Source organism: Ixodes scapularis, unplaced genomic scaffold, assembly GCF_016920785.2.
Source record: "Ixodes scapularis isolate PalLabHiFi unplaced genomic scaffold, ASM1692078v2 PGA_scaffold49__6_contigs__length_1374808, whole genome shotgun sequence".
Taxonomy (NCBI): Eukaryota; Metazoa; Arthropoda; class Arachnida; order Ixodida; family Ixodidae; genus Ixodes; species Ixodes scapularis.
The window spans coordinates 38275-65870 of record NW_024609878.1 but is presented as its reverse complement, the minus strand read 5'-3'; the positions used below and the strand labels follow the sequence as shown (position 1 = coordinate 65870).

General features: G+C 46.2%; 1 protein-coding gene across 1 annotated transcript; it reads right to left on the bottom strand.

Annotated features, from left to right (window-relative positions):
• LOC120841642 (acid-sensing ion channel 4-B-like) lies at positions 1-23267 on the bottom strand (the record flags this gene model as incomplete). The annotated part of the gene is made up of 6 exons (XM_040212578.2): positions 1-18; positions 104-208; positions 8415-8575; positions 16996-17114; positions 18351-18505; positions 23033-23267. Coding segments are annotated over 6 exons (793 nt in total), but the record flags the coding sequence as incomplete, so codon positions are not given.
• Positions 23268-27596: the final 4329 nt, after the last annotated feature.

Below are 27596 nucleotides of genomic sequence, written 5' to 3'. Positions count from 1 at the left end.
TTAGCAGGTAGCTGCCCTCTGCGTGAGAACGGCAGGTAAGAACTCTGTTATCGCGGTGTGGCAGTGGTTCAACGTTTCGAGAAATCAATACTTGGATAATTACCTCTTTTGTGTACTTGGTCATGTTGCGAACCCACTTCCTCAAATGGCGTGGGTAGTCACTCCTGCAAGGTTTCTGGTAGGGTTCCGGCAGGCCAGTGCGCTTATTCTACGGGGAAAATATTGACGCAGTTACAGATTCATCTTGCTCCCAATTCTCGAAGGAAGCTTCAGTCTTTGGGAATCTATTCAGTGCCAAGAAAGATTCATTTTGATCCCTACGTAATCTTTTTTTTTATAGTCCGCGTAATAACATATTGGATGGATGGATGGTTGAATCCGGCTGAGCCTTTTGGATCGGGCGGTAGCTTACGCCACCTAGCCATTTTGTTTTACCATTTAAGCTTAGAATATTTAAATGTGAAATCTATATTCACTCTGCACCGATAAGAAAGTGAGGCTATGAAACCCCCTTGCCATCAGTTTATAAGAAAATACATAGTTTTCTCTCGCTTTCTGCCACCATTCACTTAATCTTTGCTTGGTAATTTCTACTGTCTTGAAACCCACCCTTCCTTCGCTGTCTCTAAAACCCAATGACTTGATGAAATCTATGTTGTCTTCGGTAGGCATAGGGTGAAGCCCTTTACAGTAGAGTATCAAGTGCTCAGCCGTCTCGTCCTTTTCTCCACAAGCAGTGCACGCTGTATCCATTTCCTGGTACTTCGCTTTGTATGTTCTGGTTCGCAGAACACCCGTCCTCGCCTCAAACAGCAATGAGCTTTCCCTAGAATTGTCATAAATGCTTTCTTTGGCAATAACTGTTTTGTTTAATCTATAGCTTTCCAGAGCCGTCTTTGTCTGCATTCCCTCTAGCCACCGATCTCTTTCTGTGGCCTTAACTTTCTTCTTAACTGAGACCCGCTCTTCCGTAACTCCATTATAGCCTAAAAGCTTTCCTCTTAATTTCCTAGTGCGCTGTCTCCCACTTTCTGTCTATACTCTTCATGTATAAATAGCTGAAAACCTTTCGTGCCCATTGCTCCCCATCCATTTGCCTCAACCGAAACTCAAATTCTATCTTGCTCACAGCTTCCCTGCTCTCAAATGACGCCCATCCCATGTCTCCTTGTACTCCCTGGTTTGGCGTTTTGCAATGTGCCCCCAAAGCCAGCCTATCTACTCCACGCTGTTTTATTTCTAGTCTTGCATGCACTTCGGATTTCATGCATAGCACTGCGTTTCCAAAAGTCAAGCCAGGCACCATGACCCCATGACCCCTTTCCGAATCTCTCTCACCACCTCATACCTGTTGTAATTCCAAAGTTCTCTATTTTTCATTACAGCTGCATTCCTGTTGCCATTACCTATTATATACTTTTCATGCTCACAGAGATATTCTGCACCATCACATATCCATACTCCTAGATACTTGTATTTACCAGCTCTCTCAACTGTAATATTCTGTATCTTCAGCCTCTCAACTTCATCATCGTTAAAAATTGTGACTGCTGATTTTTCACTACTGAATTCTAAACTTAATTCTTCTCCTTCTCTACCTCCGATGCTAATTAATTCCTGCAACTCTGTCCTGCTGTTAGCCATTAGTACGATATCATCCGCATACATCAATCCCGGTGAAGGTTGCTGAATTTTTTGGCCTAGCTTACTGTACGAAAGGTCGAATCCAAGCCCACTCTTCTCTAGTCTATCCTCCAATCCTCTCAGATACAACATAAACAGCAAAGGCGATAACGGGCATCCCTGCCTAAGGCCTCGTCTTATCTCTATTTTCCTCGTTGTCTTTCCTTCCCATGTTATAATCACCTTATTATCTTTGTAAATATTCCTTAATATTGCTGTTAGTCCGTCTAGGTTTAAGCTCTCCACTATGTACCACAGGTTCCTTTGGTTCACATTGTCGTAGGCACCCGTAATATCCAGAAATGCCAGCCAGAGCTGTCTGTTTCCTTTTTGTGCTATTTCTATACACTGTGTTACAGAAAATAAATTGTCCTCTAACCTTCTTTGTTTTCGAAACCCGTTCTGTAACTCGCCTAGTATGCCCTCGCAATCTACCCATTCCTCCAGTCTGTTCTTTATAATCTGCATTACCAACTTGTAAATAACTGGTGTCACGGTTATGAGACGATAATTCCTAATATCAGACTTATCTGCCTTTATTATTATTATTATATTATTTTGCAAAGTGCGAGCCATCTGGTGCATACCTGCTGCACCAATAGCAGAGTCCGTCATTGTTTGGACACGTCTGCCAATTGGGGTAGGTCAGTGATCCATTAACAATGACGTCCTGCCCAGGCCTTGTCCTTTACGTGGTATTGGCTCAGCTGGTGCTGGAATTGAGCGCCGCGTTAGCGTTCGGTGAGCACTCCGATCCAGTGACGTCGCACGCCCAAGAAATAGGGACCGCCAAGGTTGCTTGACTGACGGGATTTTGAAAAGGGTCGCGCAGGAAAATAGTTTAACGGTTACATCTGTCTACTTGAAGGACACGGAGGCCTACCCCACGTACCCGAGACAAGGATGCATTAAGTATTACTTTCAGAGGTTTGATTTCCGGCAGGACTCTAAAGCTTGACAAGGGGACGGACTCTTGTGTTTTTTTTCTAAACACGATTACTGACACGACCGAAATTGGTCGTGTCAGTAATCGACTTGTAACTTTACCTAACCCGTGTTTACGAAATTCAGGTAACAATTTTTCACGGGGGTATTATCTTGTGGACAGCTCTAGAACGCATGGACGTTGAGCAAACGGTTCGGGACAAAGCGGCTCGCCAAGACATTTTCAAAAGGCTGCCACCAGCTGTGACGGAACCAAGCTTGTTCATAAACCTGTTCACATTGTATCTGTTTTTGTCACCAAAACAAAAAAATGCAAATTAGATCTTTTTTTCTTTTTTCTTGGTCAATAACTACGGTACCGTTGCAGTGAAGCGACAGACACCGACCCTTGTCCGTCCACAAAACTAGCTATTCTTCGACCAAATCAAGCGTTACACTACGCAGTATCCGATCAGCAAATATAAAGTGAAAAAAAAAAAAAATGTTGAAAAGAACAAGTATTTAACGCGTCTAGGGCAGCCTTTGTTGTGCCTCCTTCGATTGGGTCAAGACCATCAAATCAGCTTCGCGGACCTAACCTAAGGAATGACACTGGTGTTGGCAGACAAACATTGCCTCCCAATTTATTGTACAATTTCTAATGTTTTCCTTAAAAAGAAAAAAAAAAATTAAATGCTTTTACATTTTTCTGTGATGCGAAATTAGAGCGCAGCTCTTGAGGCATATTGATTTTGGAATATACCGTGGTAAAGAGTTTGAGAGAAAAATGTATACTATTGATATTTTAAATTTTTTGTTTGTTTTCAGAGTAGGAGAAAGAGGAGGACGATGGTACGGTGGGTGCCCTGTTTGTGGGTGGCGAGAGGCCCTGATTGGCGGCGGTGGTTACACCACGGCAGCCTCAGACGAAGTGATTTACAGCGCGCGCTACTGGTTTTGAGAGTACGTCAATATTGCCCGACTGCGCTGGGCTGCGGGTTTCCTCGTCAGTGGGCTGTGGCAGCCTGCTCATCGGCGCGATTTCGGAAGCTAGTAACGGCTAAATTGTCGCGTTTAATTTTTTCTTTTGTGGTCTATGGTGAATAGAATTTCTCGAGGTTTTTAAGGAAGCATTATAATTTTTATGGGAGCAAAAACAAACAAATGAAAGCTATTTTTGTTAGTCCGTGCGCGACAGAACAAATTCAACTGAAATGTTTGTTTCATTTTTTGTTTTGTTTTTTACGGCACCATACGCTCAGTCTTGTCAATCTACAAAGGTCTTAACTGTCAAAAATATTTGAACACACAGGATAGCCGAACTTCATCGGTATTCCCAGCTCGCAACATCAAATTCAACGATCTTATCAATCGAACAACATATTGTACGTACCGCACGGTGGCGCATTATCCGAATAGGATTTGAGAAATGTCTCAAATGACGCAGCATATCCAATATACAGTGTCGACGATAGTCGCTTCACGACGATCAGACGGAATTCGGCTTGTTTTGGGGCACGTTTTGAAGAGAGCTGCTTATTTTTTTTTTTTTTTTTTTTTTTGGCTCAGCACCAAAGCAAATGAACGAACGTGTCAATTCCGACACGTTCGTTCACGTTCGATCCCCATACTCTGGAAACGACTCTATCAGCTATTTTTCGCGAAGTTTGGAAACATAGCCGGGAAGGTTTTTCGGAGATTATCTCAACCAAAATAATTTCAAAAAACATCGCGGGCCACTTGACGTTCGCTCTCTTCGTTCGTTTTTTTTTTTTTCGAAGGCCTAGCAGGCTACGAGCCCTGGTATTCCCTGGTTTTCACACAGAAAGATAACCGAAAAAGAGTAAGCATCCTGGACAGGCTAATAAAGTAAAAACTTTCAAGAAGAGCTGGCGAACTCGGAATGCGCAATGCAGGTGGGGCGTCGTGCTGACCGGGTTTCCACAGTTCCACCGGGTGGAAGAAATTTCTGGTTGATAGGGGTCGCCCCAGTCGCAACATGGCGACGGCCAGAGTGCTCTCAGTCTTGCAAAGGTCTATGGGGTCTATGGCGACTCCGGCGAAATCCGACGCCGCGTAGCGGCAACGCCGAGAAGCTCAAGAGAGAAGGTCGTTTCGACTCTGTCGTCTGCTATCGCTGCTTGGTTCTCGTAGGCAGCGTAGAAAGAAACATCATTTCCAGTAATTATTTTCATGATTCCACCGTGTCATTCCTATATACTGACTAGAAGGAGGTTTCCACCGTCGAAAGATCGCTTTGCTTTCATATGCACCACCGATTTTAAACTGCAGTGTAAGAAATTTATGGTGGCCCGCGTACTAAACGACGAAAACCACCTCCTTTTGTCCGCCATTTTGCATGACCAGCGCGCCCCCTATAGTTCGTTCGAGTCGCGAATAGGCAAGAGAGGAGGAGGAAGATACGTTGGGGGGCCTGTTTGAGGGCGGCGAGGGGCGTCAAGCCTCATTTTGTGAAGCCGTGCCCTGTGACGTCTCATAATACAACGCGCGTAGCGTTGCATTATGGGACGTCACAGACCTACATACCAATTCAGTTTCTCCGCTAAATTTAGCGGGGAAGTCAAATTGGTGTATAGGTACGTGACGTCCCATAATGCAACGCGCGCAGTGTTGCATTATGGGACTCCTAGGCGCAGGTTCCCGCTTGTGGTGGTGACGCCGACGCTGACGCCGCTATATGCAGGAACGGGTGACTAAACGCTGCGCTCTAAAAGAGTCATCAGCGCAGAGAACTCCTGGACCACTAGGAGGACACAGACAAGGCGCTGTGTGCTGTCTATCGGGCCTGCTGGTTCTTATGCAGACTAAGAAATTTTACGTACTCAGTGGTGTAGAAACGCTATTTCAGAAACTGTCAACCACGGCTCCCGTATTTCGACGTAAAGCACTATTTTTAATTGTAAAATAAGGCTCTGTGGCATCAAGCACTGTTCATTGTTAGAAGAAGTAAAAAATGTGTGGAAAGGGTGCTACGGGAAACTGAGATGAACACGCTTATGAAGGGTGTTTTCCGCACTGATGCCCGCTTTATCCAAGGTAATTATTATGACGATCTTGAATAATTATTGTATGCACCAATGGTTTTTACTCGGGAAGACATTCCCCCTTAAGCTTAAATGTACAAGGTGTCCGCGAAAAAGTTTACAGGGTTTTTTTCCACCGCAAGAGATCCCTAGGTAGGCTGCTAGGAATGCCAGCAACCTTTTTTACAGGTGTTCACCAGCATCCTAAGGATGCTGGTGAGCACAGAACTAACACCCCTAGGGTGTTATTTCTGTGACAGGCTGATTTACACCTTCAAGGGTATAAAATGTAAGTGTGTAAAGCAGTGGTCTCAAACTCATTCAAGTTGGAAAGGGGGGGGGGGGGCATATAGCCCACTCCAAAAAGGTCGAGGGGCAACGTAAGGCCCTTGACCTTTCGGGGGAGGGTTGAGAGATTTTATTAAGGGACCTCGTGCTCTTTGCTTTTTGTAAACTCGCAGTTTGGCACAGACATCTTCAGCTTTGATTTTTTTATTGAACTAATTTGGGCCCTTACCTGATATAATAACACGAATTAAAATGGCACCACCCCGCCAACGTGCTGCCCTTTTTAACACGTCAAGAGATCAAGCACGCTATCTTTCTCGTTGCCCTATTCACTCGGGAATTATTTCAGCTCAGCATGTCCCGAAAAAAAATAATTCATAACACAGATTTTACGTTACTAACGGCTTGTATCGCAGCAGCTTGAAGGGAAAAAAGCTCGTATTTTTGATGGTGATAATATTTGAAGGCGAGAATCTCGAACTCGTCGGTTTATCTATTCTCCTGCTGAGCAAGAGTCCGTGCAGCCGAGGTCCGTCCTTGAGCGAAGAAAGCTGGGCAGTAAAGATTAAAATGAAACATAAGCCAAATAAAAACACAATAGTATAAACTATGTGATACGTTATAAGAGCAGAGCCGTCCAATAGAAATGATTAAGCGACATGAGATATCTATAGCGCATGCCATTTCTAGCGCTCGAGACATGGGAATGGGTGCTCGCAGACGGTTGTCTGAGGGCCGCATCCCGGCGAGTCGCGGGCCCGCGGCCGCGTGTTATAGACCCCTGGTGTAGAGTATAATTCTGTGAAGTGTGAAACTTGAATCTAAACCAAACAATGTGCACGTGAATTGTTTTTGTTTTGGCCTGTGTGGCGTAGACATTAATATTTGCATCTTGGAGTTCCTTTTTACGCCGGTCTTTGCATTGTGATGTTCGGACCTGACTGAGGAGATATATCTAAAACGTTTCCAAATCTCTTTAACGCAGAATTAGAGCGCAGCTCTTGAGGTATTTTGATTTTGCAATATACCTCCTCCTCCGTACCCTCTCTTCTTCCTAAGTACTCTCTCCTCCTCTCCTCCCTTCCACCTCCTCTTCCGTGTCCCCCTCCTGCGCACCCTCCCCTCCCCTCTTCCGGTTACGCCGGCGGCGACGGCGACGCCGCAAAACACGCGAAAGAGCGCCCAGTGGCGCATTCACACTGGCGGTTGATTTGCGTTTGCGAAGCGAATATGGTTCGCGAGCGATCCTGTTCAGACACATCGAGACGCGGTTGGCGGTTTTTCGGCGATCACGCACGATCTTTTGAGACTGGCACAGTTGCGCTTGGCCACCATGTTTTACAATCCAAAATCCAGTTTAATCCGCGATCCAGAGCCGAAATTGAGCTATTTTGATACTCTGAAACTGAAAGTTTTTCTTCAGGCTTTTCGCACGCATCACGAGTTCAGGCAGCGAAAAGGAGACATGAACCCGCAAAACCGGCCTGCGATTCCCTCGACTTCGCCCACAAGCAAAGCCCAGCTAGCTGCGCCCATGCTGACTAAGAAGGGGATGCCCCCGACCCTTTCTTCGAAGTGAACCCTTCCCGCATGAATAGCTTACTTGGTTTTTGGGACAAAGGGCCAGTTTCCCTCCCTTGTCGTTCGCTTTTATAATTTTCGGAGTAGTGAGCAGCACTGGTAGAACGAAATGCGGGGAATATGTTCGGCGCTAGCCTTTTGTGGCTTCGTCGGTGGCGGACTCTCCTCTGGTCACTCGCATGTACTGTTTGTTTGATATTAAGCTCAAATAAACGCCGTATGGATTACCTGTGCATCGTCTGGTAGGTATACTTTATTTCTTAAGTAGGTTCCCTTTATTCGTTTTGGTAGTAGTATGCGTTACAGGTCGAGCTAGCGCAGATACCGTGCCAGCACCGCGGTAGTGTGTTGGCTTCACAATTCGGCTCACGACGTCTCTATCGGCCTTCGTGGTGGGGATGCACGGTGTCGAAAGCTTTCGGTAGTTCACGCGACTCTCTTAGTGGGTACAAAAGCTGTCATTTCGGTCGATCAGGGGCAGGTTCCGACCTTCTACAGGCTAAGACTAACAAGGCAGCGAGCAACGGGCTTTGCCAGCCTGAATAATAAACAAGCTCTTACCCGACGCAAATCACCGGCGAAGCCCGTTTAGATTCAAGTCAACTCATTTCGCGACAGATTCAAGTGACGAACGTGAACATTGCGTTTATTCGTTGATTTGTCTGCTGCAACGCTAGGACTTCAGCGCCTTGAAGGCCTCACCAGCAAGTGGTGCACTCTTGTTTCGAAAGCCACCGACGTCACGTCAGCGTAGCGTTGCAATTGGTTGCCGCTTTGCGGTTGAGAATACACGTATCCGCTTCGTGTTTACGGCTCCGCTTCCATTGTGAACGCGCCATAAGAGCTGCGCTCTAAAACGCTTAAGGAGCCCTGTATCGCCATAAGATGGTTTACCATGTGCAGGCCAATGTACGTGACGTAGCCTGGCTCCACGAAGTCAGAGTCGCTGATCACGTTTTCACGAAACCCGTGCCCGTGAACCATGACCACGAACCCCACCTCCGTCGATATAGGCAGGTACTCGTCGAGCTGAGGATCCAAGATAAGCTCGAGTCCTGAAACAATCGAGTTGCGAACAGGCTCACGTATACGACGGAGACAAAGAACACCAGCGCTCCCACGTGGCTACCCTCCAGCGAATTGCGATCTTATACTCCGTTTCATATTAAAGAGGAACTAAACCACTTTCTGCGATAGGCTATTTACGCTTATATCTCAATCTATTGACCCTAGCTGAGCATAATAAAAAATCGAAGGTTACATTCCTGCGCGACCAATTTCTCTTTTAAAATCCGTATAAAATATCGATTACCTCGGGAGTCGGAACTATCGCCGGATGGCACCATCGGACGAGGAGAAGCAGGGAAGCCGTTCTCCTCGTCTGATGACGCCATCTGCTGTCAGGGATAATCTCAATGCAACCGAAAAAGACCGCAAAGCAAAAGAACATATTAAAAAAAAATCGCACATTCTGAAGACGGGAAGGAAAATGGAAGCCTGGCTGACAGAACATCAGGAACCAGCAAAATGAACTGCGACGGCAAACAAAAGAAGCAAACGTCCAGACCATACACATGAAAAACCAGATGTCTATGACTAACTTTATAACTAAAGTGTAATTGAACAGACAAGTGAAAAGACTAAAAAGCCAGAAGGCATCGGGCAGAGATGATATCCCAAATGAATTCCTCAAAGCTCTCAAAACGAAGGCGCTAGAGAACTATGCTTATATGACGCCATAAAGAAGCAAGAAATTCCATCATCCTGGAAGCAAGGAAATATTGAGCTAATGTACGAAGGAAAAAGGAAAGACCCGGCAGATTTGAACTCATGCAAACCCATATAAATTGTAAGCAATACCTGCAAGCTGTTCACGAGCATACTTAGTAGAAGTCTACAAGACATTTGCGAAAGTACCAACGTCCTGGGAGAAGCACGAATTTCAGAACGCACCGAGGAACCAGTGACAATATATTTATACGAAGCCAGGTCACAGAAATAAAAATTATGACAAATCCGAATTACTTCTGACCATTTTGAACCTCGAAAAACCTTACGGCGCTGTTCCCCACGAGAAACTGAGGAGAAAATGGACTCAAAATAAACTGGAAACTGAGCATAAAACTACTAGAACATCCGTACAGAAACTCTACAGCTTTCTACAATTTTCGCCCTTACAGATAAGAGGAAATCAAAATAGAAACCGAAGTGAGACAGGGACGCTTATTGTCGCCGACCTCTTTTGAACATCTACATCAATAGCCTAATCACCGAGCTGGAGGAAAAAGGCCCCGGGCTCGGCTTCGCAACTGCCACCATGGAGGGAGACCAAAGATATACTGAGATCTCATGCCTCGCTTTCGCAGACGACTTGGTGCTGTTTGCCGAAGCGAGAGCTGATGTACAGGACATACTGACTGAACATCTGTGCGGAGGCAGCCCAATTAAAGGGAGGGTTTTAAATTCAACATGACCGAGACACAGTGAAAGACATTCAATGTTGCAGAGACAATTAGCTTTTATATTAGAGAACAGCACCTCAGAGCCCCATAGAGAATACATGTGGTTTTTCGCCAACTTAGAAAAATTCTCACATAATAACGGCTGCGCGGATCTTCTTGAAAATTTCGGCTTTAAAGACATTGAGGCATTATCGCGATATTAAGCGGGACAGATGTTTTATTATAAGTCTAATTATATTCTTATAAAATCATGAAAGTGCTCAAAATCGGCTAATTCGGCACTCTTGCGTTCGGAGCGAATGTGCAAAATTATCTAAATGCAAACAAAAAAAAGTATTTCGCTTAATGTCTTCTAAATTTATTACGGAATCGAATAATATTGAAATTATTCGTGTAAGTCAATCTGTTCCGTAACTACAGCGAATATAAAGAACCAAGGTCTGGGTGCTTCTTTTCAATGTTTTTAAGGTACCTCTCTCTCCCGTGATGTGGCGCTCGCTGTCCACGATATCCGAAATCGTCCGTTCGGCGATCGGCCGGATCGGCACTGTGCAAGGTGTTCTTCCGCGGCCGTATTCCGCGCCCGTATCCTGGTTCATTCTGCACGCCGAGGCGTCAGTGTGCGTGTCTCGCTTTCCTGGTTCTCGGTGGGTAGGTCTCCGTGTTTTCGCACGTGGCAAATTCACCTTGGAGCTATGGGTCGAAGACAACCGTCCTATGGCAAGCGGACCGCGAGGTGTTCCACAACCTCGCGGTCCGTCAATGCGTTGTACTTGTTTGTACTTTTTTTTTCTTTTAAAAACTTTTTTTTTTCTTTTTTGACGCGAAGTTTTATTTTGTTGTTATCTTTCACACAAACGTCCTTCGGCCTTGGGGTCCTGGAAATCGGGGATGAAAAGTGCACAGAGTAGATCGTTCTATGCCTCCTTTATATTTTTCACGGACGTCCGGTGACCTCCGTACGGTTCGTGGTCACCGCAATCTGACGCGGGGAAAAACGGGTCGCCTGCTCTGTAGTCAGGGTATTCCTCGGGGAGGGTGATAACTCGCTGTTCTTCTGGAAATTCACATACACACACCTAAACACCAAACGCCCCCCCCCCCGCCCACCAAAAAAAAAAAAAGGATTATTTGGCCAAGCATGAAAAAGCGGTAGTTGCGAAATCCAGTAAACTGAAGGAAAAATTATGGCACTTCGCGAGACATTCGAACAACCAATACGCTGTGGGAAGAACACGGTGGAAATATATGGCAGTCCCAGCAATAACATACACGAATGACGCAGCGGTAGTTGGGCCAGACCACCTGAAACTCTTCAAGAGACACCAAAATGAGATTGGAAGGTGGCTCTAGGGCGCCAACTGCTGTACAGCCAACGCAGCATAACAGGAGAGATGGGCTGGCCGACCCACGACATCCGTAAGGCAAAATCGCACTATTAACACATTCGGTACCGAGGAATCTAGGTGGATGAAGTAAATGACGGCCATAGATTCGAAATCTGGTGCGGAGACGCAAAAGCACCTGGCCAGTAGGGAGAGACAGTGGACAAAGATTACAAAATCCCAGATCACACGGTACTCGTCTCTAACGAGGAGTTATGAGAAAAAAAAAATCACTCGTCAGATACTGGTAACAAAGTATCGCACCAGCTCCCTGCCAAGACTACCGGGGGGACAGATCAAGCGCTCTCTTCTTCCAGGCCGGGCCCGGCGCTCTGTTGACACAGAGAAGGGGGCACGAGCTCTTCGGGGAGGAGCCAGAATGCAGTCTGTACGGCCTTGGAGACGAGGACATAGAACATATCTTCAATCAGTACCCACGTCTACAACCCAGCGGAAGAGCAGGACAAAACTTTGACGAAACGCTGGGCCTCGCAAAAAACGCCGAGAACAGGCAGCAGCGGCAAAGAATACAGGCAGTGGAGTCACCAGAGTTCGACCAGATCTACCAGACAGTGGGGCCAGCGCCGCCGTTTCTGCGACTGAATGCGAAAGTTGTGATGGCGGCGAAGCGCCACGTTATGAAGTGGGACCAGTGCTGCCGCTCTAGCGATACGCAAATTCTCGCGCCTGGTGGACTACAGAGGAGTAGAGCCACATCGCGGGCTTAGTATAGCGTACTCAGACATGTACACGTTACCCCCAAAAAGTAACCAAGTACCGTTACTCGTTACTCGCTCAAAAAGTAACTGAATGCGTTACTCGTTACCGATTCTCAAAAGGAACGCGTTGCTTTATCTCAAAAGTAGCAAGTTGCTTTTCTCGTTAGTTCGACGACTAAATACACAACTGATTTTGTTTCACGATTTATTGTTTTTTTTTTCAGTGGTCATGGCACCTGGTGCAGGTGCCATGAAGCAGGTGCCATGACCACTTTCAGTGGTCATGGCACCTGCTTCGAAGTTTTCATCAGTTGTGTTTTCCCATTTTATTGAGAATATATCTCCGGCGACGGCTGAAGAGTTGTTCTTCTGACGCGCTCGAATGAATGGCAGTCTTGTGCTTCAGGAAGAGCTGGTGAATCTGGAGTTCTCATCTTTTTTGTTCTCTCCGCTTCAAAGTTCGAAATCGACAATGGGTTCTGTGCCTTCTTGCGTTGGCAATTTCCGGGTTTACATTCGGTCTGTGCACAATTCAACCGCAAAATTCGGTTTCTTAGCCTATCGCGCTACGATTTTGTGCAGCGTGGCCCACAAGTGGTGCATTGTTCTATAAAGTTTGCAAAGAGCGAACTTACATCAGGAAAAAGTAAAAAAAGCAAGATGCTTAACTCCTATGGAAATGCAGCGACGCCACCGGTCTGCAATCAATAGGGCGCCATATTGTTTGAAATCCGGGCACTTTGGCGTGCACGTCCCACTGACGGCGAACCTTGATTTTTAATTTCTAAACATTTCCAGACTGCACCTGCGACGCCTCCTCGAGGATGACCACCCTGATTCAAAAGGGCTTTCGTGCAAGGAGGATAAAAGAGTAGGAGAGGGCATGGACGCCAGCAGCGTAGCCTCCACAAGCCATGCTCCCTTGATGCCTCGCCTCTTTCTCATTTTCCTCCTTTCTCTCTCCACTTACCAGGCCAACGGGACCACATCACGTGACCGCAGCTAGCCTTCGTCTAGCTATGGGGTACTAGGCTACACCGCAGTCTAGCCTTTGATCTGACAAAAACGTACCGGACGGAGCGCGCGCAAGCCTGAAAGGAGTCCTTCTACAATCAACCATCCACCTCACACGTGACATGTCACGCGCACCAATTGCCAGAGAGATCTACGGTCACGTTGGCCACAATATCGTTTAAACTTTTTATGACTAGGCTTCACCAATATTGCAACGTGCCCCCTCCTAGTACTTCTAACGTCCTTGCTTTCGTGCAACTAAATACTGCGAGCTAAGCGATCTTTGATACCGATCTTCATAGAGAAATCAGTCAGGCATAAATGTAAAATTCGATATTTTTTTAAAGCGGAGCTGTTAAGATAGGTTCCCCAGGATCGTGTCCGGTATGTCGACACAAACCTGCCTGGACAGCTACCGCCCTCTATAAGCGACGGCGGCAAGCACACAACCAGTATGGTTACCTCCGTCGCTCGTAGATGGCGCCAACCTTTCCAGTTATAATAGAAGAATGAATAATGGAGCGCGTTGGTGGGAATTCATCGTAGGAAGCAGCGCGAAAAACAGACGACGACGAAGAAGAAGCACACAGTGTATCGAGTACAGCTCCGCTGGTCTTCCTTCTTCACAAGAGTGGGAAGGCTGAACGATTTTTTTTCTGGGGGCAGGGGGGGGGGGGGGGGGGGGAGGTGGAGGATGCTTAGATTCCATAGACTGGGTTATGACCATAAATACACTATCGCAGAAACTGGTTCAGTGCCACTTTAAATCCGACCGCAGCCAACGCTACAGTGCCAAAAGTGAATCGTCACAACGGCGCTCGTGGTCTTTGTGCGTTTCCTATCCCCGACTAAACCATGATCCTGCGCTTTTCTTCATAAATGATTGCTGTAGTCGGGGATATAAAACACACAAAGACGGCGAGCGCCGTTGATACGATTCACTTCTTGATTGACTTCATCAGATCGTAGTTCCGATAGCGGTTCAACCAAGAGTGAAATGGACTGTGGTACACTAGGGCCGGTTGCACCAACGCCGCTTAGCGCAAAGCGGAGCTTAGCCGGAAACCTAAGCTAAGTTTCGGTTTCGTTCGGTTGCACCAAAATCGCTTATCGCTAAACCTACCACTAAACTACGCTTATCGTAAGCGCTCAACATTGGGCGCTTTGCTTTTGGTTGTTTCTTAATCCTGGATTTAAAACCTGGCGGCTGGTTTGTAACGGTCGACGCGGTGGACGAAATTGGTTGTGCAAAGTGTTTTAGGCTACAACAGCGTGGGAGTCTCGACAGAATGACCTTCGATTGTGACAAGGATGCAAAATATTGTGGCGTGAAGTGTTTATCGACCATTGTTTTCAAGTTGGCTCTCCACTTTCAGTGCGTGTTAGCCCTAACCGAGATATGTACGGAGCTGTGGGGCTCACGTGTGTCTTCCCGTTGGTTATTCTGTCAACGAGCTTATTCGTATGTACTTACTCAACTGATTTTCGTATAACTGTAACGTATTGTTATTTACCACCTTGTTTATTTCTACTCGCAACGCATATATCCTTCAATCCGATCAGCGCGTTGAATAGTGGCCGTACATGATCTCGGCGATAAGCTGATTGTCGACACTTCTGCCATTTGCATCAGATTGCGGCGCTTTTAAATTATAAAACAGCGAAAAGTCAATTTCTTTCGTTTTCTGAGTTTTGAGACAATCTTCGGTGAATTTTTCTTGTCTCGCGAGTAGAATCTTGGCTTCAGAAAACTGTATCGTTCCATAACCGTAACTTTTCTGGTGATCGCGGTTTTTACGAATATATTGCTACATTGGCTTAAAGGGGGTAGTGTGGTTATCGCGTAGCCTCCACCATGCATCGGGAACGGCCGCTCCTTTAAAGGCGATGTAGGTGGCGCTTCGATCCGCAGCTCCGTTGGGTGCCTCAATCGGCCGGCAGATGGAGGCACCCTAACACGCTTCATAACTAATATGAATACATCAAAAGCAGTTATTTGTTTCCAGTGAACTTCCAACGACATGATTTGTGTTTGAAGGTGAATAAAAAATGTGAAACTAGCAGATGACAGTGTAGTCGACAGCTGGGAATCGGCCGGAGCTGGTCGGAGCCAAGCTGACCAAGCGGCCAAGCCGGAGCCATAGCCGGAACGACGGTGCTGCAAGCGCCAGCGCCACCCGCGGCCGTCTTCCAACGCTGTGCCGCTTCTCCGGTTTCGTTCGTTACACTACCCTCTTTAAGCCACTGTAATATTGCTTTATAGCTTTCATTCGTGGCGACGACAACTAATTCTATTCGTGGTGACGACAACTCGACGACTTCTATTCGACGATTTCCGGGCATTTTCGCAGCTGCCGTGGCGAGTTCGTCACTGTTTTGAACTTCATCGGTCTCAGGCATGACTTGATTTTAGTAGTCATCTTACCTGCCTACTTATTTTCGATGATGTTCTGTCTTCAGCGATGTAGCAAGTAGAGCGTCCTTCTCACGTTCGGTGAGATTTGGGGCCCCCGATGGCTCCTTCACCTCAAAATGTGAGCACGAAAACTACTGTCACTGTCAAAATATTCTGTTATCAACCGATATTAAACACACAATCACAGATGTGAAGAGCATCCGTGTTTTTTTAAAGCGTTGACACCTGTTTTTGAAAGTTAAGCGAAAGAATGATTGAATTTGGAGACCTTTAATTCCTTATTCACCGAAGAAATACAGCGAAAAGCATACACCGACTACAGCAGGTTTTTTTGTTTACATCACGGGATTCCTCACCTCCAATCGCATTCGTCCCTCTGAGCGTTCCCTAGTTCGCTCTGTGTGTCCCTACATTCCCTAGGCAAATCCAGCGTTTAGCAAGGGGCGCGTCTGTAAAGCCGGGTTAACGTTGGTGCAATCGGAATTTAAACCCGCCCTTATCCGAGCTCGGTTTAGGACGCTAGGCCGATTTAGGAAAGAGCCGCTTTGGGTTAAGGTAAGCGACGTTGGTGCAACCGGCCCTATGTCGCATGCAATTTTTAAAAATCATATCTTGCGTGCTATTTTGAAAGTTAAAAAAAAAAAAAAAAAAAATACACGGCCGAAGCAATCTTGATGAAATCGACACATTGGGATGTTTCTCGACACACTCTAAGGCTTTTGTATCGGAGGGTATGTCGACAAAAGTTAGCTAATTAATCTCTGTTTACCAACCAGTTTGGCACATCGCTATATATATATATATATATATATATATATATACCTATCTGGACTTCCTCAATAAGGCTGTGAAGAATATTGTGTTGGCTTGACACGCGTGGCGTGGACCAGCTTTTAAGTCTCGCACAAACTGGCGAAACACCTTCTATAATCTTGTCGCGGATGGAAACGGATCAAAATGCTTAGAACAAAATAAAAATTTAATAAGCAAACTTGTGCCAGAAAAAAAAGAAAAAAGAACGAGCGTCGAGAAAGCAGCAGGATCGTGGACGTGTGGGTTAGCGAGAGTGAGTCGGCAAGGCCGTGCTGGCCTTAGCTATTACACTCGGTATCTCGAAAACTTGGCTTAGAATGTTCGACCCTCGAACATGGTAAGAGTGAATGCGAATCTTCTAAAAGTACGGAGCAGCGTTGCCTCTCGGCCATGCACGTGGAAATATTCTCACGATTTAGGAGCAGTCTAGAAAACTGGGACTGGGGGAAGAAGAAACACATGACTGGACTAGCGCTGTATTTTCTTCTCCAATAGACTATAAGTCACTGAGAGCAAAATGCAGGTCAACTGAGGGTGAAACGAAAAGTCCCGAACTTTTGATCGCTCCACAGCGGTATCATGTATATCGTGTCTCAGAAGGGGCTTACCAAATATGTCTTATAAGCCGTAGGGAGAGTAAACTTATTTAAAAATTGTGGCCGTTACCCTGGTTCGGGCTTGAGGTTGAGTGGTAGTCGAAGAAAGGCTCCATTTCTGGATCGGTGATGTTGCAGTGGAAGCAGAAGCAGATTCCGTAGCGGTAGGTCAGCCTCCTGCCAAAAAACCTGAAAGCCGCCGAGGAAGACATGGGATTAAAGCCAGCAGATGGTAATCATTCAAGATTGATCGTCCTAACATTGTGATTCTGGTTGAGCTTTCTGTGTCTGAACTTTGCCGTCTCAGGTTTCGTGAAGGGGCACCAGTTATCCCCTCAAACTCTCCATTGAAATCTTTGTGCCGTATTCTCCGGACATGCTTCAAAGTCGACACTTTACGTGGTGCGGACCACAGACAAGGATTTGAGTTTTCTAGATCGTTCATTATGACCGGATGTGAGTGAGTTTGAAAATGACAAAGTATACTCATAATACTTTTATATAAGCTTCTTTGCGAGCTTCTACCCGGTCTCAGAGAACGGATGCGCATCGCGCTGTTGACGCTGGCGCTGTTGCGCTCCGACGAGGGAGAGGGCTGCCCGTGAGGTACCGAGATACCGGATTCGCCAAGATAGCAGAGGCGGCTGTCTCCGCTGTCTCGAGGGGTTTCCACGACGATGAATGGCGGCAGTCACCCCTCCCTATTCAAAGGAGAAGACCCCCAGGCTGTGCTCGTCCAGCCGTTCAAACTACGCAAGATCTGTCGGCGCCAAAGCCATTGGAGTTTTGCACCATGATGGATTCCTTAGGAAAACATTTGCAAAAACCGAAGAAACGTCTCATTAAAGCATATTTTTCTGAATAATCAAGACACGTTTTCTCACAGACTCGGTGAAATTGCGAGGCAATTTTTCGTGTCGGGCAAAAAATGGGGTATTTATAAGGACTTAAGTTGGAGAAAACAAATAGGGTATAGGAAGGTCATAGCACATGCGTGTGACCCGCAAACTGTGAAAACAAAGGTCCCGGTACACATGAGAAAAAAAAAATCAAATAAAAAACGTAATTTCCCCCATCAAAAAAAAAAAAAAAAAAAAAAAAGGATAAAGAGGAAAAACGTTCTGCGGAGAAAGACAGGGTCTCTGTTCCGGATTAACGTAAAATAATACTGTAAATTAAGAATTCAATTCCGGCGAAGCTCAGGTCTTTTCTCATTCGAGGATAGCTTCAATTCAGGATTTTTCGGTATCCCCCGATTTCGATAAAAGTCTTTCATAGGTTAATTTTAGGGGTTTATCGGCTATCACGGAACACTACCAATTACCCCCCATTCCTCCCTCCGCACTTCTGCTACCAAAATTATAGCTGAAAATTTGTATCTAAAAAGTGTAAAAGAAAAAAAAAAAAAAAAAAAAAAAGGCATACTTTTCGTTTGTGCAGTCCTTCTGCGCGTACGAACAGTCGAGTACGGTCTTGTCGAATTCGTTCGAAAGTCGACGCAGGTTCGTGAAGTTGTTCTTCTTGAGCCGGGCCATCCAAATCCGTAGTTTTTGCAGAAGATTCTCGTCGTCCCGGTTGGGCTGCAGCGAAAGAATAAGTCAGCAGACGATTTAATTCCAGTCATGGTGTACGTTTAACTAACTATTTTTTTGCGTTTTTTTTTGTGTCATTGCCGCAAAATGTGGCTATTTCTCACGAAGATGCAGTGAGCTTGAAACCCGTGGAGAATGTTTGAAAAGAAAATGTTGGGTCTTTTTCGTCGAATACGTATACCCGTGGAACACCGCAATCATTTTATGAAGGCTGCGCAGCCGATCAGAGTGTGGCATACTCCGATAAGAAAGCTGACGATCAAATCCCGATCGAAGAACGTACCCTCTCAGAAATCGGGGGTGTAGTACTCGCATCCTGTGTCTGTATATAACACCCGAAAACTATATTGCGACGTTCAGTCTGCTGAAGTCGAACTGACAATTTTACGAGCGGCTTAGTAGCTGAGTGATTTAACTTAAATAGCTAATGTACGTATCAAAGACTAAATAAAAAAAAATTAAGACAAGTTTTGCAGCAGGGCCAACAAAACCTTGAATGTTTTCCTGTAGTCTTCCATGCGTGCATTAGTTATTTTAATACGTTTGGCTACTGATTGTCAAGTCGTCTGCTCCTTGCCCAGGAGTTGCGATGAGATCAGGGCTCAAAAGGACGACGAGCATTTATTTGCCGATTAAAAAGAAAATAGTGGGTAGACCTCAAAGCACATAGCATTGAGATATCTACCCACTATTTTTTTCTATCAACCAATCAGAGCTCGGCGTCGTTCTGACGTCACCACAAGGAGCAGACGACTTGCTCTCCGCATACCGTCGGTTGCGCTCCGGCTTGGGGTCAAACAAAAATGTATATCAGCTTCAAGATTTTTTTTTTTTTTTTTTTTTTTTGAGGCGCGCTTTTTTATTGTTTGTGATGTCACACCCAGAAGTTTCTCTCGTCGTGACGTCGTGAGTTTTAATCTGACTACTTATGATTTGAAAAGCACAAGTTCGATGGTGTGTGTAAAAATAACGGTGGAAGCCTGGTGTCGTCACATCCTTACGTCGTCACGCGCGGTTGATACTCTGATACTGCGCCAATGTCCGTCGATGAAAGACAAATTGTTCCAGGTAAAGACGCCGCAGCGAGTGTCTGGCCAATCACGAATTGCGACCACAGCGAACGCTTTTGGCCGCCCTCGTCGCTAATAGCAGCAAGAGGATCTGGACCCGCCATTCCTCCGAAAAATGGGCTCTGTTGTGTTTGTCGCGGTTGCCGTATAACCTGTAAAATATGACGGAAGCTAGCACTATATCAAGGGGGTGTAGCGTTAGCTTGTGTGATTATTCACCACCGGAAGTCTCAAAATGGCTTTGAAGGCTGGATCAGAACACACTTGCGTTTGACTGCATCGGGCTGCGCTACGAATCCTCGCGTTCCACGGCAACGTGTTGCGCGGCATCGAAACGAGGTAGGGCCAGTGAGCTACAAGAGAGTTTTAGTAGATCGTTCCGATACCTCCGATAGCCCCGATAACGATACTATGCATGCGCAAGGAAGGCGGTGGCCGAGTATCGGGTATCGTTATCGGAGACATGGGAACGATCTACTAAAACTCTCTACAGTCACGTGACCCCCCAAATCACGTGACCCCCCCCCCCCCCCCCCCCCCCCCGAGAACACGTCACCCTCCAGTACCCTTCTCTCCTCAAGAGCTGTGCTCTAATTCGGCGTTACAGGAAGTTGTAAACGGCTTTCATTTTTTTTCTGAATTCGCGACGACTCCTCTATTCTCAATCCCCCTCCCCCGAAACCCCCACCCCCCCCCCCCCCCCCCCTAAAAATTTTGAAACCCCCCTAATTTCAATTTTTGGGGAAACCCCTGGTGAGCTTGAATATAACTTGAGCGTTTCTGGCCTCAAAATAGACTGAAAGGTTCGCATTATATTTACGGGATGAAGTCTACGCACTATCTATGAGGATAGGGTCCTTCTAACATTGTTGAATTTATTTCAAGCCCAAGGTGAAAGAGTTGATGAGTAAAATGTGAGGAAATATACGCCGACCGGAAGTGTTCCATGGTTATCTGAGAAATGGCGCTAGCGTGGTCTTTCTTCCTAAGCGCATAGAGAGGTCGTATCCAGGCGGCGAAGGGCGGGAGCAGAACACATCAAATCGTAAGCACTGGCATCGACGTGGTACCGAGGAAAAGAACGAGAGAAAAGGGGAGAAGGAAAGCAGTTAAATTAAGTTAAATTAAAGTTAAATAGGTTAAATTAAGCGAGTTTGTCTTGCTGCAGCGAGTTGAAGTTGTTCGAGTGCTCATCAAGCTTATTTATTTTCATACAGTTCGCGACGCCGATGATTTCGTACAAATTAGGCTAAAAAAAGAAAAAGAACTTTCAGCCTTTCCACTCTGGTGAAGAAGGAAGACCCGCGAAGCTGTACTATGGTGGGAATGAAGTAATGGTCGGCCGCGAGTCGGCAATCCAGAGCGGAAAGGCTCGAAAAGTTGCCGCCATAAATGAGCTACGTCAGCAACCAGACAACCGGCAAGCCGGTTGTCTAGTTGCCGCCGCCGTTCATAGATTGTGGTAGCTGTCCAGAGTTCTGTGTCATCATTTGTTTGCTGACGGACACCATCTCGGGGAAACTAGCCCTCAAAAGCTCCGCTGTAAAAGCACACCAGACACAGACCTTTAAGGCGACGCCTTCCTCCAGCAATAATAATCCATCGGAACCTCCAATATCCACGTCTATGCCCACACCGTTTGATATGACCGAAATACACGAGACCTTTTTCTCTATATTACGCTATTAAAGGTGCTATGCATGAATTTTTGTACATCGTGCAAAAACCGCTTAGAACGAATCCCTGCTGTTAAAGACCTATGAAACGCGTTCGTTTTCCACCACACGCGATAGAAGTCGCAGAAAAAAAGATTAAAGAAAGACCAGCAGCGTTCACCCAGAGCCTTTTATACTGGGAGAGTTCGGCGGTTCTTTGATCCAGCCGCCAGTCTGGCAGCACTGATCAAACAGTCTGGCAACTGTGCGCATCCGCCATGATGTGCCTTGCCGTCTAGCTTGATTGCACCTTTGCATTTAATAGCATTATAATTATAACCTTAAATTGCAAGCTTCACCCTTGTTGGTGTAAGGCTGGTGGCGGCTGATAAAACCCGTTTGCCCTACTGACTCGAGCCGGCCGTCGGCTCGCTAGAGTCCATGGAGCGAGAGACGACGATGAAAATGATCGTTCTGCGCTGCGCTCTGCCAGACGTTAGATGAAAAAGAAATGGGGGGGGGGGGGCTGCAGTGCCGTTGGGTGCTCGAACAACGCGAAAAAGGGGTTCAGGATGTACCGGTTCCCGCAAGGAAAAGAAAACCGCGCAAGGCACAAGATCTGGGAAACCAAACCAAGAAGGGCTGACTGGAAGCCGAGTTCTCGATTGTGCGAGGTAAGTTTATGATTAACGTATGATTAACGTAACAAAATGCTTGATTTTTCGACTTTCTCCTTACGCCAACAAAAGCGCAAACGGCAAAACCTACACGCGTATACATCGCATGTCAATGGGGACCCACTCGCCGGGAGGCACATCATGGCGGAAGCGGCGCCCGCTGAGTCCGCTAGACCTAGCGGGCCGTAAGCTCCTCCCACCCGCCGAACTCTCCCAGTATAAAAGGCTCTGCGTTCACCCCCTCAGCTCGCAGCCAGAACAAGTGGCCGCGTGATATGGAGCCTTTCATACCCGAGCAATGTTGATCATAGCCACGCGCTGGGGTTGACAAGGCAAGGGACGCGCGCCGAGTTCCAGACATTGTTATGGTTTGGCTATTGTCGTCATTGCAGCGATTAGACACCGGCCACTACTGTTTGTCGAGCTGTTGATTATCACGCGACCAAATCGAGTGCTCACGCAATTCTCGGGTCCAATCTATGAGGAGTATTCAAATATCGTCACTGAAGGATACTGCGATCCCCGAGCTACGTCACCAAGTCTTGCGAGGAAGAGATTGAAAGAAGACGCTCGCTTTTTGCCCTTGAAATGACACCGCAACGAAGTTTCTTGGTCAGTGGCGTTGCGTGCGAGTGTACTTGGGCCCCACTAGGGTCAGTAGGCTCGTGTAAAGTGAAAAAAAAAAATTTAAGCGAATATTGTTGCAAGGCCTCTTTAATTCTATAGGCACCTTCGAAAGTCACGTGCCGACTTTCAGAAGGTCAGAGCCACTGCACAATGGCGGAAAAGCTGACATCAAGTCATTTCATAAGGTAGCGGAAGTCGGAGCACTGCCAATGATTGGAGCCGACGAGCCAATGAAACAGCATGGAACGTGTAACGTCACTGTGCTTATCACATTTTTCTGTGGGTGTGCTCTTGCCTTCTAATCCAAGAAAACGCATCAAGTGTGCCGTGACGTTGCGGTTTTAGTCCGTCATTGTGCAGGCATTCCACAGCTGCGAACAGAGGGCAGTATTTCGAAAGGGGCTTATTGCCGCAGCACAGTCAATCACGGCCAGGGACAGGTCTGTGAGCCAGCTTTTGAGACGCCGTTTCACAGCGCGCACTCACGTTCAAGAAGAGTGGTGTGTCGTTGCACACCCGCCGTCGAATTTCCTGCGGCAGCGCCAGATTGCCCGGAAAGGTTTCGGCGCACAGGGCGGACTTCCTCAGGGGATTCACACTGCACACCGTCACGTCGGGAAAAGGGAGCGGATGCTCCTCTTCGTAGTCGTAGTTGACGATGGTCGAGAACTCGGCGAACTCCCTGAAGACCTGGATGTAGAGCCACCCAATATGCCACCACCTGTTGCAGGTATAGAAAAGCGGGGCAATGCCCTCCCGTAAAGCCCTGCTCTCTTTCCACTTTAGCGGAGCGAACGCTAAAGAGGTGGTAAGTCCCTCCTCGTCTCCTCTCCAGCGTTCGCTCTAATAAAGTAAAAATAGAGGAGGGCTTTGCGGGAGTACCTTGTCCCGCTTTTCTTAAGGCTGCGGTCCCACGGCAGCCATTTTGAACAAGGCGTTAGTTCAACCAATAGATGGCGACACGCACCCGTGGGGTGGCCGAAACATTGGTTCACATAGGGATGGCTCGAGCACCATCACGTTCCCCTCGTGGCCTTGCTCGCGCCACTGCCAGCTGTGCTCAGCTAGCTCAAGTAGCGTGGCCCAGCAAACGGATGTATGCGAGAAAGTCAGGCTGGCTATAAATTGTTCTCTGATATAGGGAGATGCGGTTCGGCGGTTGTAACGGGCTTTCGCAATAAATCTTACCGAGAAGGAATCAATTGTTGATTGACGTGTTAATATTCTATCAATGAAAACTTCTGCAGGAATGCACGCTCAGTAGACTCAATCTTCCAAGGCACCAGCGGAAGCGGACGTCAAGTAAACTGCTTCGCGATTTACGGTACTTACCTCATCATTTTAATGACGACTAAAATAACGACACGAAATATTGTGTTTCACGGGGTCCGGAAGATGTTGTAAAGGTTGTTACATTATAGTTCCCAGAAAACAAACGCCATTGCAATATTTTCGGAAGTACCGACACACATAATAGAGAGTTTTAGTAGATCGTTCCCATGACTCCGATAACGATACCCGATACTCCGCCACCGCCTCCCTTGCGCATGCATAGTTTCGTTATCGGGGCTGTCTGAGGTATCGGAACGATCTACTAAAACTCTCTAATGTTGTAAGTACAGCTTAGGAGGAATATGATGAAAACCATCAGAAGAAATAGGAAGACGTTTATTTGCAATAAAGACGCTATGAATGACCGGCGTTTAGCGACGGCAAGTTATGAGTGTTCGGGAATTTATAAGTTCACGTGATTGCTAACTATGGACATGCTAAGTACAAAACGAGCGTGTTGGTAACGGTAATTAGACACGAGGAAGATACATAGAAAGGGGGGACGGACAACGTTGTCCGTCCCCCCTTTCTATGTATCTTCCTCGTGTCTAATTATGGACATGCGTTTTTGTCGGGAGATGGTGTTGCGGTGATGACCTGATATCGGACGACTCGTGGCAGACGAACAAGCAACTTTCTTCTCAGCGAATGGTAAGTGTCCAGTGTCAAGCACAACACGTGGCTACCGACGTTGTCGACGTTTCGAACACTTACCGCTTTCGACAAAAGTCCTGGCACCTGGGCTAACTTTCTGGAAAGACTCGAAGTCTTCCTTGAGTCCAACGCCATCATGAACAGTAACTGAAAACGATCTACTATTCAATCGGTGGGTGGCGAAACGTATCCGCATCTGCGGAGTCATGGGCGATGCGTACTCTAAGTGGCTGGAAGTTTACACGATGCCTGCCACGACGTCCAAACACGTCATTGACGTTCTACGGTCTCTTTTAACTTCTTTTGCCCTACCGAAAACACTTTTCTCTGATAACGCGCCAAATCTTGCTTCAAACAAAATAAACAAGTTTTTATATATATATAAAAAAAAAAAACGGCATCAGGCATCACGTTAGTGCACCATACCAACCTGCAACTAACGGGCATGCAGAACAGATGGTGTGGGAAACAAACAAAAAAAAAAGCCCTCTTGAAGCTTACGGAAGAAGCAGTTCAGTGAAGAATCGCCAGGTTGTTGTTCCAGCAGCACGCGACGGTCTCATCTTACACGGTAAAAATCCCGCCGAAGTAATATTCGGCGGACGAAGAGCCACACCCCTCGATCTCATGATACTATGGCTTACGAACGAATATCGAGAGCTTCCCAGATCGGGAGTAATTGCAGTTTATTCGGTCGGACCACTTGTCTACGTAAGGAATTTCAGCGGAAGTCGGGCCTTCCATGTAAAACTTGAGTAGAAAAGGCTCTATGTTGGTTGACCAGTAGGTGTCATCTCTCAGAATACGTTGGATATCAGTGCCCTTGAGTGTAAATATAACTAAATCACAAAACTCTCTTTGTGCATTGTGTAACTGCCCTTGTATTTGATAGTATAAGCTATGGTGGTGATTTGGACCTTTCACACCAGGCTCCTTTTTCTTATTTTTCGCCTCATACTCCTTTGCGGTTTAAGTATGCTTCAAGAATCTTTTGGAACGGGGACACTTCACGTCAACGAGGCCATTTGTTCCAAGTAGTCAATCAGGGAATGCTGCTAGAAATCCGTCCCTCCTATTCTGCAACTATTTTCCTGTTCCACGTACAGTTGTAAAGCAGCATCCTCATTGATTCTACCATATTCTGATGCGGGTGAAGAAAGTCTTTGGGTACACGATACGTGAAACAAGTCTGGCACTGTACGTTGTGGTTCGACACCCACTAATGTCGTCGTCCTTATAGAGCCTCATCCTTTAATCATCCCCCCGTCACCTCATATTGCTCTTCATCAACAGTAAGTACAATAGGCTACCGCCATATTACAAACCATTAATTGAAAAATTCAGTCGTTCAGTCCTTCAACAAGTTTATTATTTATATAATGTTATTACGTTACATTACCTCGAGACGATGGACGTCCATCGTCGATCTTCAAATACTTATACCTGGGTGATTTCATTTGAATTCGACCAAACTTGTCGGGGGGCGTTCTTTAGATTTAATCGTAAAAAATATATATGATACCCGAATCCTTGTGATGAAAGAAACTGCCTTTGAAAAAAATTAGAATTGTATAGTTTGAGAGAAAAAAATTCTGAGGCGCTGCAGGGTAGAAAACGTCAAATTCCCAATTTGATTTTATTTTTTATTTTTATTATTATTTATTTATTATTTAAATGACTTATTCAACTGGTTGTCCTAAAACTACAACAAAAAAAGGTCAAGCAATATTTATGCCCGGTTATTAAGCAGAATCTGGGCAATAAATTAAAAAAGTATGAACGAAATAAAAAATGGCTTTTTTGAGAAAATTGACTTCAAAATTTGCATATTTTTCATTTTTGTCTATATTTGTGGCAGAATAAAAACAACACGGTAAACACAATAACCAGAAAATACATGCCAATCGATAGCTTACATTGATAGCTACGCACAGATATCTGTCTCACGTCATTGCGCCCTACCGTTCGTTTTATATAGCTGTCCGAAGTTGCGTCACACTTGCTCTAGGTTGCATGTTTGAGATTTTTTAGAAAATTAATTTAAAATAACAGAAGACAGAAATTTACCTCTAAAAATAGCCAAGTCTGCGTAAATATTGCGTAATAAATATAATAATTCTGCAAGAATTCGATATTTTGTAAATGGCGGCTAAAGTCGAGATAAAATCAAATTGGGAATTTGACGTGTTCTACCCTGCAGCGCCTCAGAATTTTTTTCTCTCAAACTATACAATTCTAATTTTTTTCAAAGGCAGTTTCTTTCATCACAAGGATTCGGGTATCATATATATTTTTTACGATTAAATCTAAAGACCCCCCCCGACAAGTTTGGTCGAATTCAAATGAAATCACCCACCTGTATATAAATGAGACGCATAAGGGGGGGGGGGGGGGAGGGAGGGAAGGGTCGGTGGTCGAGTGCATGGTCTACCGCACACTAGAGCCACTCTATATGGCAGCGTAGCTGCCAGAGTAGCGACACGACGCAAAATTATCTAGATGCACGACGTCAGAAGCGCTGATAGTGATCTCCATTTTGGGCCTGGGAGGTTGTCATGGTAACCGTGCTTCTAGCGACGCCGGGCGGCAACCTTTGTAGTCTAGTTGATATCTCCATTCGTTCATTGAAAAGTGGTATAAGACGCTTGGCATCGCGGTACGGCAAGAACCTCTGAAGGAACGGTGCCTGTTTTTTTGTTTTTTTTAAAGTGAGACGATTTGCAGCCCGGGGACTGTCGGGCGACGAGAGCTGCTATGGTATCGTACGTGCATGGACAAGGCGAGTGGTTTTCGGCGCCGCCGGGATGGCGGCCGCTTCGTGGGACGAACGTACCGTGCTGGTACTTTTGGACTTCGCTCGGATGGAACAAAATCCGATTACGCCGGCCACGACAGGACGATTGGCTCGGAACATGACTGCTGCTCGACTGCCCCATAGTGAGCGAGTATATATGTTTAGCATCATACTTCTTCAAGAACCGATCATCCCTTCAAGATGAGATTTTATCACCGACTGGTGAGGAGCGACGTCGACGGGGTTCAGCCAAGAAGGACGGCGTGATGG